This window comes from Nasonia vitripennis, chromosome 1 (assembly GCF_009193385.2).
Source record: "Nasonia vitripennis strain AsymCx chromosome 1, Nvit_psr_1.1, whole genome shotgun sequence".
NCBI lineage: Eukaryota > Metazoa > Arthropoda > Insecta > Hymenoptera > Pteromalidae > Nasonia > Nasonia vitripennis.
In genome coordinates, this window is record NC_045757.1 from 32,851,388 (window position 1) to 32,868,797 (window position 17,410).

Below are 17,410 nucleotides of genomic sequence, written 5' to 3' on the forward strand. Positions count from 1 at the left end.
GCGGCAGCTGTAGGATATATAAATATAAGTAGTGTACTGTATGCTATAGCTATAGACGGATGTGCGGGAGTTTGTGACGCGTAATGAAGAGTGGTTGGCTGACCGTCAGGATTTTTGAATCGTTCGATCGTTTCTGCGTATAATTTTTGTTTTGACTGTTACTACTTACTTAAACTTCAATCTTTTGCAGTGTTGACTAACTTGGTATTATGTCTGCCTATTTACGGTTTCTTTTGTGCAAAAAATTGATTTTTCAGAGTGCACGCGTATACTCTTCTGCGCTTTAAATATAAATAAGTAGGGTAAAGGCAGTCGCCTTTGGATACTTATTGGTCGGACATTTCAGCTGTATATTTAGTTTTAAAAGACTAAACGAAAAAAGTAATATCGAAAATTTGTTCACTGGATACTGTAGCACAATTTAAAAAAGGTTATAGGACGAAATAAAACAGAAAAAGTACCTCCTCTATTTGCATTCATATAATGGCCGACCACTGGTCTTAATCAGAAAGTTCATGCACTTTATTTAATTAAATTTTGCGGTTGCATAATTTTCTGTCTTGCTGATCTTAATCTAAAACAAGCATTATTGTATGTCAAAGGAATTCACTAACTCCTATAAAACTAACACGAAAGGTATGTATCATTTATAAAAATACAGACTTATTAATATATATTTTTTTTTAATTAAAAACAAGGTAAAGGTATAATTATATGAAAATAAAATAAAATACAGCTGCTTACAATACTGCAGTTTATCGCCTGCGATAGACGATATGAAACGGCATGAGCCAAGACAGATGCTCTCTTGGCTCATATGTGCTCACGTGGTCGGGCCGAAATCACGAAACGAAACTATACGCAACTGCGCTAGGTAGCTGAATACGATCGAAGCCCGCATCAGTCGCGCAAAGCCGGCGAGTCACGACGGACGCTTTGAGAGCAGCTTTTCTTACTTTTCTTCAATCGAATCTCCAAAGACATCGTCATGTGTGGACTGTGGGCTCTATTTGGTCTCGACACCAATTCCCTCACCTGCGTCTGCGACAACTTTTCCAAGATTTCGCACAGAGGACCGGACGCTTTTAAGATCGAGCACGACAGTCGGGTCAAGGTGTGGACGGCTCTTTTTGTAAATTTCATGTTTTTTTAAAAAAGATTCGGGGGATGACAGTGAATTTGAACTGTTGCAGAATGCTTACCTGGGATTCCACAGGCTGTCGATTGTCGATGGACTGTGCGGAATGCAACCTATCAGGGTGTTCAAGTATCCCCTGCTGTTCCTGTTGTGTAACGGAGAGATTTACAACTACAAAAGTGTGAGTGTGCTTATTTTTAGAATGCCGGTATTATCTGGATTGTTGATTTAACACATTTGATTGATTCTTTGTAGTTGAGCAAGGAGTACGGTTTTGAATACTCAACGAAATGTGATATCGAGGTACTCATGCATCTGTACGCCACCAAGGGTGCCGATGGTGTCTGTAAGTCTCTGGATGGTGTGTTTGCATTCTGCCTGTTGGACATTGAAAAGAGGAAAATTTTACTTGGCAGAGATCCATATGGTGTCAGGCCTCTTTTTAGAGTGGTCACTGCTAATGGCCAATTGGCTGTGTCTTCTGAAAGTAAAGTATGTTAAATCTTTTATTCATCAATAGAAATGTTACAAAATTTCATATTTTAATAAAGTTTGTAAATATTTGACGTTGTAGGCATTGACAGGAATCGCAAACCTCTTGACAGGAGATCATGTGGTAGAACCATTCCTACCAGGAACGTTTGAAGAATATGATCTTTTAGAGGATGGTCATGTCAAGTTTATCAGGAGGGAGAGGTACCATGAGCCTGGACAGAAACCAAGCTTCACTACCTTTGTTCCCTGGAATGGTAATTTTTTTTTTACCACTTCATTAAAAATTCATGAAGCTCATTAATTCACATCACGTTTTACTTTTAGAGCTGAGTTCAAAAGATATTCACGAGAATATCAGAAAATTATTCTCAGCTGCTGTGGAAAAACGTTTGATGGCCGATAGAAGAATAGGATGCATGTTGTCAGGAGGCTTGGATTCCAGTTTAGTGGCTGCCTTGCTTGTAAAATATGCCAAACAGCACAACTTGCCATACAAAATTCAGAGCTTCTCCATTGGTATGGAGGGCAGTCCAGATATTCTGGCAGCAAGACAGGTAATAAAATTTACATATGTTTTCATCAGTAGTTACGCAACTGGATTGAGATTTGTGCTGATAACAAGCAAAACATTTGCAGGTCGCTGATCACATTGGCACTGAACATCACGAGATAATTATCACGCAAAAGGATATAACAGATGTACTAGAGAAAGTTATTTATTACACTGAAACTTTTGACATTACTACCATCAGAGCTTCCATTGGGTAAAATATTCTGTTTCATTGTACACAGTGATGAATTAATTTCAGTCATGTTCAACAAACTAATTTTTGATTTAGAATGTACCTAATTTCGAGATACATCAAAAACAACACAGAAACCACAGTAATCTTCAGTGGTGAGGGTGCTGATGAATTGGCACAGGGCTATATTTACTTCAGAGATGCACCAAGTGCGTTTGACGGTCACAAAGAATCTCTAAGACTGCTAAAAGATATTTACTTGTACGACGGACTTCGTGCCGATCGGACAACCAGTGCATTTAGTCTAGAATTGAGAGTACCATTTTTGGACTTGCAATGGACTAACTACTATCTATCGCTTGACCCGTCTCTGCGACAACCACAAAGTAATGAAACAATTCGTTTAATTATTCATAAAATCGTGTGCGACAAAAGTCTTATGCCTAATAATATTAATTTTGTTAGACGGTGTGGAGAAACATTTACTCAGATCTGCATTTGATGGAACTGGTTTGCTGCCAGCAAACATTCTGTGGAGAGGCAAAGAGGCATTTAGCGACGGCGTGACAAGCGTAAAAAAGAGCCTGTTCCAAATAATCGACGAAATCGTTCAAGAAAGAGTTCAAGACGAGGATCTACAAGCTGCCTATGAAAAATACCCGCATTGCACACCAAAGACAAAAGAAGCATACTATTACAGGTGAAGAGTCAAAAACTATATCATTTGCACTCATCGAAACTTCGAAATTATTCTCGCTAATAACGCATTATTATAAACAGGAAAGTTTTTGAATCCCATTACGGCGGATACGCGGAATCTCTAATTCCATACTATTGGATGCCTCAGTGGGTCAAAGGCGTGACGGATCCTTCGGCTCGCTTCATCTCTCACTACGAGAACAAGAACAAAGTGTAAATACGTTATTTGATTATGACTTATTTTTTGTACAACGCTCGTTGAACGAGAGACTGTTAAAACTTGTTAATAATAAGTTTATAAAGAAAGCCAAGGAAAAATATTCTCTGACTCAACGCATACACGTACAAACGAACTCTGTTATCGTCTACTCTACTTTTTGTTTCGCAACTTTGTTTGTAAAGTTCTTTGACACGCTCATTAATTATTCAGTATTTGGGTTCACGCATGTATCACTTTAAAAAGAGTAGATTCGACTAATAAGACTCAACCTGGAAATCTTCGTATTTTGTATAAGCGCGTTATCGTCCGACGTCTGGCATTGCATATCTTGTTTGAGCAGTCGTTTTTTGCATTGTGAACGTTGAAATTTGTTCTAAAAATCACGGAGACACGCGGAAAGTGCAGATCAATACAGCGACACGTCAAAAAAAAATTGTACCCCTGGTGGGACTCGAACCCACAATCCCCGGTTTAGGAGACCGATGCCTTATCCATTAGGCCACAGGGGCTTGCGACGATAATTGTCTTCAGCAAAATGACGCCCCGGTACAGGCTGATTGTTGTCTAAAAATCAACAAATTTTTCTAAAAAAATTGAAAAATTATTTTTTATTGAATTCAAAGACTATTTGTTGCTTGAAAATGCCTTTCAAAATACTTTGCTCCGAAATGAATTTCGTAGCAAGAGTAGATACGTTAATTTTAAATTAGTTTGTTCATAAATTTGCAAAAATAGAGAATCTCGTTTTATACAAACACATACGTCACGCACACAAGTAAAAAAACACGAGTCGACGAGGAGACGACGCAGAATATACCACGTAACTGTGCTTATTGAACTCTTGCATATTATATGCTTGTAATAAGTGCATATTTGCAGGCGCAATTTTCACTCTTTTTTACAGTATACCTTTTTTATTATTCGTTGACATTTTTCAGAAAGGGATCAATAAATCATTTTAATGATTATACTTTTTAGTTTTGATTGGAGAAGGATAAACTTATATTGATGAGTGTGACAAAATAAAACTGCAATTTAAACTAATAGTTAAAAAGAATATAATATATAGTTTTGTATAATAATTTCTGTATTATTATATATACAGTACGCAGTATAATTCAACAATCTGTAGGTATACGAAAAAAATTTTAATAATATTTATTAATCGATACTCGATATTACTTATACCTATGTGCATCTTTAAGGACCAGTCAGACACTGAATAAATAAAAGGATAACACGGATTAACGAGGACAGCGCGGTTTTCCGATCGCATGTGCTTGTGACGTCACGATAACTATACAATTTTCCCACGTGTGACGCAATTAATGTCGCAGATGTAATATATAGCAATATAAGTAGTTATAATGCATGCGTCACAAGCTCCTCGAATCATTTATTCAGTGAGCCATAAGGGGACGACCAATACAAATCGTTCGAACGCGTATGCGTTGGAATATCGGAAGCTATAAAATTATTTAGTGTAAAGATAACACAATAGTCACGATCCATACCCGTCAATGTTTCGATTCGATTGACATTAAAAATTTTTTAAATATACCTATAACGCTATTTCATATAGCTAAGATTATTCATTTGAAAATTTTTCTAAATCACAATGACTGTTTTACCACGTTATGTTCAACGCTATAAAAGTAGATAAACCATCATTAAAAAACAACATCGACAATCAAATCCCAATTCAAAAACTCCCGCCACGCGTTATTCCACCTGACTCGAGATCCACGTGACCTAACCGCTTGGCGCATGTCGCGCGGGAAAACAACGCGGCAACGTCGCCGAAATCGCGCGCTTTTTCTCTCCCAACAGTCACTCACTCCACTACGCCAGCAGTAGATCCCGCGAGAACGACCGTTGCACATTGCGTCCACCACACTTCACACACGCTCTCCCAAAAAACGCATCGGTTCTGTTCTTCATTCTCTCTCTCCCTCTCCCCCGCCTGCATTCTTTTCTTAGCCTACTCGCAGCACGTTTCCTCTGCCGAAAAGTTGTCGTAATACAGCTGCACTTTAACCAGTGGCAGCCTCGTTCTCGGAGAATAAAAAACAGCTGAGCCAGGTCGACGACGACGACGACGACGATGTCGCAGCAGTCGGTCACGGCGTATTTCCACACGAGGAAGCGCCGGGCCAGCGAGGAACTCCGAGCCAAGTCGAAGGTTCTAATCCTCGACGACAATGATAGAAGGCAAGTCCTCGACCTGATCCCAGAGGACAATTCCACCAGGTCATCCGAGCATCAGACTCAACCAGTCAAGAGCAATAAGGTACGGAATTCGTTGACTTTTTTTCTGCTCGTTTTGTTCGATGTATTGCGTCGTGGCTTTCTGGGTCGGGCATTTGTGCGTGCAGGGTTGGGGGATTTCCGTTAGGGATTTAAAGGGATGCTATGCGGCTGCTCCGAAATGGAGTCGCTGATTCGTCGAGTTTTCCGAACGGCTTTTCTGAGACTTGGAATACTTTTTTGATGGATTAATTGTATGATTCGAACGGATGATTGTAATGTTTTAGATTTTATTTTTATTTATTGGATTGCAGGGAGATTATTATTATTGCAGGCCGAATTGCAATTGCAATGGAGATAAATGTTGAACGACTTCGATTGTTTACAATAATGTAGCGTTGCTTCTTGTTGTAAAATTAACGCATAATATAGTTTTTTTTCTTCAAAATTTCAAGTAAACATTTTGTTTTTATCGTCCGCGAATTACTGCACAAATGATTCGAGTAATTAATCACTTATCTTGACATGCAAAATTTAAAAATACATCTCTTTATCTGAACTTATTTGATCATGGCCAACTTATTTTCACCTTGCTTTCTGAATTGATATGTCCGTTTATTTGACGGCAACTAGCTAGGCGTACCATTATTTTTATAAAAAAAATTTCTAAAATGATTGTATGCCTTGTAGTGGTGGTAAAAAGTCTAACTTTAATAACTTGCAATCCAAACTTAATACCATGTATAAGTTTTAATAAAAGTAATTTCTAGTTGTTGTAATTTACTGTTTAAAAAGAATGTAAAAACATTTTATAGATTCAAGTATAGGGACCAATATTTCATTTGTATGTCAATTTTATTTTATAACACTTTTCCATGTGTTTCTTTTTCTGTTCCAAAAAGATGTGGTATTTAGATTAGTGTTCCAATGATTGAAAGAGCACAAATGAAACCAGTATGGCTGAGTTGTAGCAATAAATGTTATGAGCAGCTTGAAAAATTTTCTGACAATGCATTTTTTCTTGCATTGCCAAATGCCTTGTTATATAAACTTTAAACATAACAGCTTACATTGATGGTTCATTTGTAAAGAAGCAGGCTTATGAATTGGAGTTACAAATGCATAAAATATTTATCTTTAAAACTGTTTATTTGTGCTTTTGGTGTATTTTGTAATTCAATGTTTGTCTTCCTGTGTCAACATTAATTGTATTTTTCTTACTTGCAGAGCAAAATGGAAACAAAGAAAGACATGGTGGCAAGAAATTTGCAATTCGACTTGAGCTCCAAATCATCAAAATCAACCTCTAGATCAAGAGCAACAAGGGCCAATGCAAAGAAAACCATTGTACTTGAGGATGGCCAGACTGACATTCGTGAAACTCTGCTAAAGGTCAATAAGGAAATTGAAGAAGATAAGAAAGTTGTGTTTGAGAAATTAGGATGTTTGAGCCCTAAAAAATCAACGAAAAAACGTGTAACTAAGACTGTTAAACCTAGCCAAGCTGAAGAGAAGATTCAGGAGCCTGCCTATTTCAAGACTCCCACTAAAGAGTCACCAATGAAAAACAAAGACATGAGTTTGGATGAAATAAAAGCCAAGATAACTACTAGCTCAAGAATTGCTGAGCTCAGAGCCAGGATTAATAAGTTCAAGAGCTGTGAAGATAAGTTAGAGAAACTAAATCAAATGCAGCAAGACAGGAAAGAGCAAGCAAAGAAAAACGAAGAAAGAGTGAAAATTAAGGAGTTTGAACGTATACAGCTTGAAATTCCAGTGAGTCCTCAAAAATCTCTTCAATCGCCCAACAAGTTCTTCAGTCCTACCAAGACAATTCAGCTCTCGCCTAAAGCCAGTCCGGCACGTCGTCTGCTTTTTGAGCCTAAAGAAGCTCCTGCCAGTCCAGTCAAGGGTAGTCCCACTAAAACGCCAGCTTATCAAAAATACCAGTCTTTGGTGGATACAGGAGGAAAAGCTCTCGCTTTGCCCTACAAATACCGATTCTTGGCAGAAGTATTCCGTAGCATTGATACCATTGCTGCGATGTTATACAACCGCAAGGAAAATGTTACGTTCTCGAAACTCAGGCCTGCCGTTCAAGAATTGGTGCGGCGTGACTTTACACTCGAGCATCTGGCTCAGGTAAAAAATTAATTTTTTTAATTTAAAAAAAATTTTTGGAACCAATTTAAAACACATAATTAGTATTTATTTCTTATCTATGGTGTACTGCTTATATAGCTTGTAGTATAAAAACACAGGTAGTACTACAAGTTGCATAGAATCATATCTAAGTAAACAGAGAAAATTTTATGTTTACAAGTGTTAGTTCAACTAATGGTAATAGATTCAAAATTCTAAAATATCATTAGAATGTTTTTTTAAAATACTCGCGTTATAATGTTATTTGAATTAAAATTTGTTGTAATTATGTCTTATTACAAAAAGTCATCAAAAATTATATTTTTGTTATATTTAATTTCCAAAAAAAATATAACCACTTAATAATTAATTTCTTTGTAGATCAAAACCATTTACCCAGATGCTTTCAACTTCCAACAAACAAAAATGCGTGGCTTTGGTGTGAATAATACCGAAAAGTACGAGCTTGTAATTACTCCGTTCGCCGAACTCGAAAAGGAGAAGAGTGGCAGGAACACCCCAGATGCAGATAACGTTTTGAAATCCGCCCAAGAAACCATCATGGGACCAAACGTCGTGTTGGAACGTAAACGCAAGTTCTACAACGCTCTACTAGATATTGTGAAAGACGAGCACGAGAAGTTCCTACGAAGTCTTGACCCACCCATGGTCATACCCAAAGACAAGATTACCAGGTGGCATCCAGAGTTCGATATCGAGGCTTGTAAAGATATCGAGAAGTCGGAATTACCTAAGCCACCGACTCGAGAAAAGCTTGCGACTGCCAAAGACGTGCTGGAAAAGGCAAATATAATGTTCAATAACAGTTCGCGTATGCAGAAAGCTATTGAAATGCTAGCGGATAATCGGGCGAAGATGGACAATGCTACGATTACTAATACAGGTAAATATATATATATATATATATATATTTTTTTAAACAATCAAACTTCAAATCCGATAAGTATATTTTGCAACGAAGAACATATTTGAGATTGGCTATAAAGTGAGTTTTTTTAATTTACAAAGGCATTACACTATGATAAATCTATAAATTTCAGAATTGCCAGGAACGACAGAGCCCTTACGAAACGTGGACATCTCAATTGTGGACACACCACCTGCCACCCCCAAGACGATAAAGCCTTCTACAAATCCACTTCTGAAAGGAATACCACTCTCCTTGCTTGAGAAAGTACGAGCGAAACAAGCGGCCAAAGCCATGGAGATGATGACCCGTTCGACGGACCAGAGTAAGGAAGCGGTTATGTACACCAGACTACCAGAAATGGCGAAGATTTTACGAAATATTTTCGTCTCTGAGAAGAAAGGCGTACTACCTCTTGAATTCGCCGTGAAAAAACTCGACGACTCGTACAGAACGAAACTCACCTTAAACGAGCTCGAAGAGCACATAAGGCTAATGAGCAAACTCCTACCTCTCTGGGCGACGATACCCGTCGTGCGGAAAGTTGAATATTTGAAACTCGCCAGGGACTTCGACATGACTAAGGTCATAAAAAGACTGGAGGTGCTGGCTGATGAAAAAGTATGATTATCGAGCGCGAGAACCTAGGACTTAAGTATGATAGTTTGATAAAAAAGGTGTATCTTACGGGATTTCGATTGACTTTTAGAACTGCGAGTTATTTTACAGACTGTAGTGATTTATTGTTGGTACTGAAGCTATGTCGTTTTTACTAGATGAGTCGTCTCGTTTTTACAATAATCTATTTTCATATCGCAGCTTTTTTCACATCTGTTTATCATTAGCTTTCGTTTAGAATAAAGATTTTTTTCAAGCTTATAAAAGGATTTTTCATTTGATTTCGCATTGTCACGGTTAAACGTGAAATTTGTCTACTTTTATTTTTTTAGATTACGAAATAAATATTAGGCGCAAAGAATGCTGCGACTGCATTTAAAACAAAAATAGTTTATTGTAAAACTCTAATTTTCGCTAATATGTATTCAAGTCTACGACCGTATATTATACTAAATAAAATACACCACAATAACTAACAGTTCTTGAACATGCCGTAAGATGTACTTTTTCTCATCAAAGGAGCGTGATAGGAATTTCGGCAATAATAATTATTTTTATATATAAGACTTAACTATACTATATATTTACATATTTTTTTGTATAATGTAAAAATGCGTATAATACTAATGTACTGCAAAATTGCAGATGAACTTTGGGAATGAATGTTCGCGACTATGAAAAGTATGACTTTGTATTCAATTTTTTACCAGTATATAGTATAGTTTGCACACATGTATAGCCAACGATCTTTTATATAATAAGAGTATGCAATAAACGTGTATAAAATGGGATCATATTTTGCAGTTACTATGGACAAAAGGTTTTGATAAATATGCTGATTATATTAATAATAATCAAAATTTTTATTGTAAAAAAGTTACTAAAAAATCTCTGTAACAATAGTTTGTGGACCACATATATACATGTAATACAGAATTAAATAATTTCTTATAATTAGTTCGATATTCGAGGCGAGAATTAATAATGCTATGCAACTATGTTACGCAGCATTGATATTCGATTTTTGCAAAACGTAAACGATCATAGAAAATCGCTTTTGCCATTCATCCAAAGTAGCTCCATAAACAGTCTTGTCGCAGAATATCTTGGAGACTACCTCACGCACAGTTTGGTTGGACCTAAAACAAATACAGTGCAAATACAATTTAGTTAAATTTAAATAAATGTCTATTTATTGTATCTATCCCTTAACTAAACTCACCAAGTCTTTAAGATTTGCTCAAATTCCACACTATGTTGTTGAGCTTTCTGGCAGGCAGAATCAGTTAATCTCAATAAGTCAAGTATACCACGATGTGGAAAGGCAACCTTAGTTGGAGAATCCAACGGAGATTCTGGAAAGTCTTCGTTTATGTCCCAAACTTCTTCACTCATTCGTTTATTTAACGACGCATTGATTATGAACGTCTTGTACAAGTCTATCAGATAAAAAACAGGCACTCGCAACATCGGAAAGTTCGATACTTTGTCACCACAGATTGGTGCATCTACGGTTAACGAAGCTTTAGCAAAACACGTTCGTAACTGCTTGTATGCACCAGTTTCTCCTTTGAGCATAATCTTTCTTAACGCATCGACGTTGATATTGTTATAGAAGTCGATCAACTCGGTGTTTAATTCGATATCAAGCCATTGGCTTTCTTCGTTTGTTTGAAGCAACTGAAGTTTTTCAAGTTCATTAACTAGAGATTCTTTCGTTTTTGTGATCAATGCTCCAGATGACTTTAAAAGTCCAAAGGCATTTTGGATTTCTTGGACACGGTCAGCCTGTAAAAGTAGACAAATTTATAAATTGAAAGAATTTATGCATTTGGGAAATAATTATTAAAAGTATAATTTACTATTTGGCTATCAATAGTCTTTATTTCTGCAATCAATTGCATCAAAACTTCGTCCACACTGATGCTGTCTACTGGTAAGTGTTCTTCAAGTGCCTGCATTTCTTTTTGAAATTCAAACTGCAAAACTTCTAATTTTTTAACTTCTAACGCCAATGGCAACCAATCAGTTAACTCTGGGCGCTGTTCTTCGATTATTTGCTGAAAACGCAAATAGTTGCATTTTGTAGAGTTATAGAAGTTATAAAACTATAATAATAATAAGTGTAACTCACTTCAATTTTTTCGACATATTCCATGGTTGTCAACTCATTATTCCTCATTCTTCCATTGCGTAAAAAACGTTTGGCTACGCTGTCAATGTGTTCACTGCAAATCTTTGCAATGCCAGTATCTATAATACCTCTGCTTTGACTTGAATCATCTTCAGTTTGTTCAATGTCTAAATGAATGATAAAATCTGTATAGTGAGATCTTGCAGCCAATAAAGCATTCCATAGTATTGGTATTTTGACAGGATTAAGAGACTCTGCTATTGTACTCCATACCTGTAAGTAATGAATAAACAAATAGAAAATTTGCAGACAGATTATCAGAATATTAAACTCATAAAAAGCAACAAACTTTTCTTTTTTCTGGTCCACCAGAATAATTGCTAACAAGAGAGAGACAATCAATTATTGTTGATTGAGGTATTTCATCCACAGTGGGAGGCATTAAGTGATTGCAGATTTCTTGCATTTTAGAACAGTTTTCTATTTGCATTTGCATCTGTTCGAGTTTTATTTTAAGAATCTCTTTCTTCAGTTGTAAGTTGCGCCTCTCCTCTTTTTTTTTCTCCAACAAATGTGCTGTTTGAAAATAATTATCAAGATAATAATAGAAATGTGATAAAGCTTCACTCAATTGGAGAAATCGCTAAATTTATCACCTTTTTGACGACATGAGTATTCTTGCTTTCTCCACCTTTCTTCTGCATTTCTAATTTTGGTATCAAGCTTTTTCCTTTCTTCTTTAATATGAATGTTGTTTTTTACACTTTGAATCAACCAATCTTTGGGCTCATTCTTTATTTTGTACAATAAAATATTCTTCCTTGCTTCTGAAACCTCTTGTAATGGTCTGACAATTCTGGGTAAGTCTTCCCATAACAATCCTAATACACCTTTTTCAAGTCTAAAATTCAAAAAGAAAAACATTGATGAATGCAAATTGAAATATATCTGGATAAGCAATACAGAAAATTTAGACTCACGTTTTTTTGACATAATCAGTGGTAAATGCTTGTGGACATTCGAGTTGCCTTAGCCAATTGTTAAATTCAGGTGAGTCTGCCATGCTCGGACACACTGAGATTTACTTCTGCTGTGTAGCCTGCAATTAGGCAATAGTAATTAGGTAAACACATAACTTTCATTAATGACATATTGTTTAAGATAAAAGCAAATTGATTATGAATGAAACTGCAGAAATTAAAACTTCGGACATAATGTTTATAATATTTTCGGAGTAGAATTTCAAAACCTTGACAATGAAAATCACGTTACTTCCAACCATAAGTAAGTAATCAATACAAATCACAAAATAATTGCCGGCAACAAGTAGACCACGTACCATAAGCACTTATTCGCTAAACCGTATGCAGTTTTATCTTACAAACACTGCGTTCAGAGCCGCTACGTTTAAAAAGACGTTAAAAAAAGCACAATTTTACTAGCAGGCCGCACATTTTCATCGCGTAAAATGCATTTTTACACATCTTACTGGCATAACGTACTCTAACATTTGAATGCGAGTTCAGTGCGCTGAAGTTGTCGCTTCTCTTAGCAACAACAATTGGCGGTAACAATTACCAGAATTACAAGGGATACTTAACCTCAAATACTCACGCGCATGCGCTTCGCGTTTTCGAAGTAAAGTACTCAGCTGCCGTTCACTTTCAGGCAGTAGTCCGACGCTTCTGGCTCTCAACAATACCAAAACTAAAGTTCCTTAGCAAAATTTTGCAACCTTTACCTCGTCGACATGTCTACGTTAAGACCATTCACCTGCGATGACTTATTTAAATTTAATAATGTGTGAGTGATATATTGATTTGCCTTTGATAGATTATCAGCGCTAATTTATGCGGCAACGCTAACCCTTTGAGCACGCAGATTTTAGCAGAAATTTAAATTTCTCGTTTTTTGTTACAGTAATCTGGATCCTCTCACAGAAACTGTATCCTTTTATATTTTCTTATGTATATTTAGTACATAAATATGGTTTGTTAAGTGCATCTTTGTTTAGAGGTATTTAATTGCTTGATTACAAGCTAATTATAATTGTAATAACTGTTGTTTTCATGGTACTCCCTTTCAATATATTTCTTAACATAAAAATTATTAGTATGGATTATCTTTTTATATGCAATATTTAGCACACTGGCCTGAGTATTTCCAATTGGCAGAATCGCCAAGTGGTGAAATCATGGGTTACAGTAAGTTGCCAAACAGTTTTTATCAAAATTTGCATTATATGATAATCGATTTATAAATATCGTTTTTAACAGTTATGGGAAAAGCAGAAGGAGTTGGTGATAACTGGCATGGACATGTCACAGCTCTCACTGTTTCTCCTGACTATAGAAGACTGGGCCTTGCTGCTACCCTTATGAAATTTTTAGAAGAGGTTTCAGAAAAGTAAATAACTAATTTCAACTTGAAATTTATCACGACTATTATACAATTCATCTAATTTATGTCTTTCTTACAGAAAACAAGCGTATTTCGTAGACCTTTTTGTGAGAGTTAGTAACAAAGTGGCAATAAACATGTACCAACAATTAGGATATATAGTTTATCGGACTGTATTAGAATATTATAGTGGTGATCCTGACGAAGATGCTTACGGTAAGCCAGAAATAAATTGTCTTTTGATTTCATTCCATTTGCACGCAGTAACTGAATTGAAAAAAATGTTGTATCTTTTGCAGATATGAGAAAAGCCTTATCGAAAGATGTCAAAAAGCAATCAGTAGTTCCTTTAGCACATCCGGTGCGACCTGAAGAAGTGGATTAATTTTGTACCTATTTATATTGAATACAATGACGAATAAAATGATGACTTTAAATTTCTCACAGTTATTCACACAAAGATTTATTTATGGACTTTCTAAGAAAAAATTATGATTTTATAAACTTATAAGAATAACATTTTTTTAAACAAGTTCATTTATTTTTAAATATTTTCTCTTAAGTTCCTAATATTATTTACAATACATATTTAAACGCGCCTCCAAAAAATCTACTTTATCGACCGCCAACCGGCACCAAAATCTGCTCCAAAACGCAAAATACATAAAAATTTCCCGACGATCTCGAGTGAAAACCCTGTTTTCCAATATAATATAATAGTCCAACGTCAAGTTAGCAACAGCATCTATATATCATCCCACCGCAATGGCATAAAAGCAGAGAGAGAAAGAGACAGACCTTCTCACTCTCGCAACGTATATATATATAGCTACACCAGCTGGTGTCCGCATCGCTGCAGACGGCGACGGTGGCCTCAGTCGGCTCAGATCTACAGGCAAGATGGCACGTCAGCAGAACGACGTCGACGAGCTCTTCGACGTGAAGAACAACTTCTACATCGGAAACTATCAGCAATGCATCAACGAGACCCAGAAAGTCAAGGTGGGCTGATTTTCTGACCCGTTTTTCAAAATTTCACCCACATACGCTGTATGATCGAGGGTCTACGTGTAGCTTTAAGCCGCCGCTTTGACACATGTCCGGGGCTACTCCTTTTTCGCTGCAGTCGTTTGTTTGATGCTCTCGCTTTTTATGGTCGCGATTGTTGCTCGCGAGCTGTGACGTTTCACTTGTTGTAGGTGGTTCGCGTGGGTGCAGTAAAGAATCGTATATGTTGGGTTTTTTTTATGGTTTTGAGATTTGACGTGGGATTTAGGTTAATATGATAGTTAGATATGATGATTACTTTTTGATTGTCAAAGAGTTGATTCGTTTATTGATGCAAGATTTAGAGCAGCTTTTGTCCCTGCACTTTTTGAATATTTTTTGGAGCATTTTAATTATTTTTTATAATTACATTGAAAAATTACCTGTTTTTTTTTTATAAATGAACAAAGTATTTTAAAAAAAATCCATACCAATTGAAAATATTTACTGTATTTCAGTTAATAAAGTTTAGTAACAAAATAAGCATTTTCACAAAAAAGTTTTTATTGGATTGACACCCTTCAACTTTTAAGCCTTGTGTCAGCATTCAATTAACATAGTTGTCACATATCCAAGTAGATTTGTTATATTGCTTTGGCACATTTTTCCTGCATAGATATATATGCTCAGCACTGGAAAGATCAATGTTGATTGCGTTAGAGTAATCTCAAATTTACTCTTTAAATAATTGAAACCTGCCTGTTAGTTGAAGTTTTTATATTATAATGAAATCATCATCTCATGAATCAAAATTTGTTTAGCCTTCGTCGCCAGAGGTAGAGTTGGAGCGGGATGTCTTCTTGTACAGAGCGTACATTGCCCAGCGCAAATTCAGAATAGTTCTTGATGAGATCAAGGATTCCTCACCAGAAGAGCTTTTGCCTCTAAAACTACTCGCTGAGTACTTTGCTCATCCAGATCACAGAGATAAAATATTAAGTGAAATTGACAAGACCACCATTTCAGCCAAACTCAAAACTCACAACTTCAAAATAGTAGCAGCTACAATTTATTATCACGAGAATAATTTAGAAAGTGCCCTCAGAGTGTTACATAAGGCAGAGAATTTGGAATGTTCAGCTCTAAGCGTGCAGATTTACCTGAAAATGGATCGTCTTGATTTGGCTACAAAAGAAGTGAAGAGCATGCAAGAAAAAGATGATGATGCCACCTTGACACAACTTGCATTGGCATGGGTCAATTTGGCTACAGGACGTGAAAAGTATCAGGAAGCTTATTACATTTTCCAGGTATTTCTCTTCTCAAAAAAATAATTTTTTTTTTCAATTCTGATTGATTTAATCAATACTAATTAATGATTGTGTTAATTCAGGAAATGATTGAGAAGTATTCAAGTACAACAATGTTGCTGAATGGCAAAGCAACTAGCTTGATTCTTCAACAAAAATATGAAGAAGCTGAAGATGTGCTTCAAGAATCTCTGGAAAAAGACAGTAATAATCCAGATACACTGATCAATATGATTGTTTTATCACAGCATATGGGAAAGCCGCAAGAAGTCGCAAATCGTTATTTAACACAGTTGAAGGATTCTCACATGGAACATCCATTTGTTAAAGATTATCTTAAGAAAGAACTTGAATTCCAAAGGCTAGCGGATGAATATTCAGCCTCTCTGCAAGCCTAAGTTACCTAAAGTTACTTAATGTAGCCCAGGATTAAGGGAGGATAGTCTTTTAATGATTATAAAAGTATTTTTAATTTATTGAATTTTTCTGTAGATGTAGAATTGTACTCCTATACATTATATTATATTTTATCTAGTCAGACTAGTAGAATATTTCTGAAGTTTGATAGATATTTTCTAAATTTTTCCAACATAACTTTTGATAAAAAAGACTCGGAAAAATTCAATGAAGAGTATACTTTTATATTCATTAAGAAGCTGTATAACGGATTTATGAAGTCGGCTTGAACCTCCTTTGACATACTTCTTGCTGCTAAAAAGGATCTAGTATGAAGGAACCTTCTAAATCTTAAAAAGAATGTGCGGGTACTAAAATTGTATGCAATGAAAAATCACCATTTTCAAGTATAATTCAAAAAATGACTGATAAATGGTAGCAGTTTGCTTTCTTGGTACAGTTTCTGACTAAAAATAAATTAAAATAGGATCAAACATGAGAGAGTGTTTGTTAACTGTGAGTGTTGGATGTTTTGATATTGTTTTATTCTATTTTATTGTTTTTTTTGCAGAGACTGAATTTTAGAAGAATAACTGCATTATAACAGCGTCCATTAACATAAAATTAATATATCGCTGCCATTTTGTAATCTGTAGCAAAAGTGTAAGGATTGATTACTGCAGAAAATATATTATCTAAAATATGGATTTATTTGACATACATTTTTCATGTTTCCATTGTATTTATATTATATGCACTTATTTTACAAAATTTTACATTTTCTGTTTACATTTTAATATACATATATGTTTATTTAACAATAAATAGATTTATTTTAAAAAATTGGCGATTCTCTCACTTGTCGCGTTACAGTATATAGCGGAATGACGGCTTTAAATGCTCGAATCAAATGCAAAATCGCAACACAGTGCGTTGAACATATATACCTACCT

The 17,410-nt window shown here is 35.7% G+C and overlaps 5 protein-coding genes and 1 non-coding gene across 6 annotated transcripts; 4 read left to right on the forward strand and 2 right to left on the reverse strand.

Moving 5' to 3' along the window:
• Nucleotides 1–38: 38 nt before the first annotated feature.
• On the forward strand, nt 39–3,395 carry LOC100113652 (asparagine synthetase [glutamine-hydrolyzing]). Its single transcript, XM_016990069.3, has 10 exons — nt 39–636; nt 755–1,114; nt 1,194–1,319; nt 1,394–1,630; nt 1,713–1,887; nt 1,958–2,187; nt 2,270–2,397; nt 2,473–2,762; nt 2,842–3,076; nt 3,157–3,395. The coding sequence occupies exons 2-10, from the start codon at nt 989–991 to the stop codon at nt 3,290–3,292; spliced, it is 1,683 nt and encodes a 560-aa protein (XP_016845558.1). The 5' UTR covers nt 39–636; nt 755–988; the 3' UTR covers nt 3,293–3,395.
• A 336-nt stretch (nt 3,396–3,731) lies between these two features.
• TRNAR-CCU lies at nt 3,732–3,804 on the reverse strand. The gene has a single exon. It is a non-coding gene; the product is annotated as a tRNA-Arg (tRNA).
• A 1,304-nt stretch (nt 3,805–5,108) lies between these two features.
• Nucleotides 5,109–10,405, forward strand: LOC100120348 (DNA replication factor Cdt1). The gene is made up of 4 exons (XM_001603947.6): nt 5,109–5,585; nt 6,770–7,684; nt 8,066–8,588; nt 8,746–10,405. Exons 1-4 carry the CDS (start codon nt 5,400–5,402, stop codon nt 9,237–9,239), a joined length of 2,118 nt encoding a protein of 705 aa, XP_001603997.1. The 5' UTR covers nt 5,109–5,399; the 3' UTR covers nt 9,240–10,405.
• Nucleotides 9,562–12,893, reverse strand: LOC100680035. Its single transcript, XM_008216979.3, has 8 exons — nt 12,704–12,893; nt 12,345–12,463; nt 12,021–12,265; nt 11,714–11,940; nt 11,365–11,637; nt 11,093–11,290; nt 10,453–11,018; nt 9,562–10,369 (listed from the first exon to the last, which is right to left on the reverse strand). The coding sequence occupies exons 2-8, from the start codon at nt 12,425–12,427 to the stop codon at nt 10,231–10,233; spliced, it is 1,731 nt and encodes a 576-aa protein (XP_008215201.1). The 5' UTR covers nt 12,428–12,463; nt 12,704–12,893; the 3' UTR covers nt 9,562–10,230.
• LOC100113694 (N-alpha-acetyltransferase 20) lies at nt 12,894–14,214 on the forward strand. The gene is made up of 6 exons (XM_001604515.6): nt 12,894–13,167; nt 13,285–13,309; nt 13,478–13,568; nt 13,641–13,770; nt 13,844–13,980; nt 14,064–14,214. Exons 1-6 carry the CDS (start codon nt 13,115–13,117, stop codon nt 14,147–14,149), a joined length of 522 nt encoding a protein of 173 aa, XP_001604565.1. The 5' UTR covers nt 12,894–13,114; the 3' UTR covers nt 14,150–14,214.
• Nucleotides 14,215–14,432: 218 nt separating this feature from the next.
• On the forward strand, nt 14,433–17,177 carry LOC100113719 (coatomer subunit epsilon). Its single transcript, XM_001604582.6, has 3 exons — nt 14,433–14,766; nt 15,573–16,061; nt 16,145–17,177. The coding sequence occupies exons 1-3, from the start codon at nt 14,665–14,667 to the stop codon at nt 16,457–16,459; spliced, it is 906 nt and encodes a 301-aa protein (XP_001604632.1). The 5' UTR covers nt 14,433–14,664; the 3' UTR covers nt 16,460–17,177.
• Nucleotides 17,178–17,410: the final 233 nt, after the last annotated feature.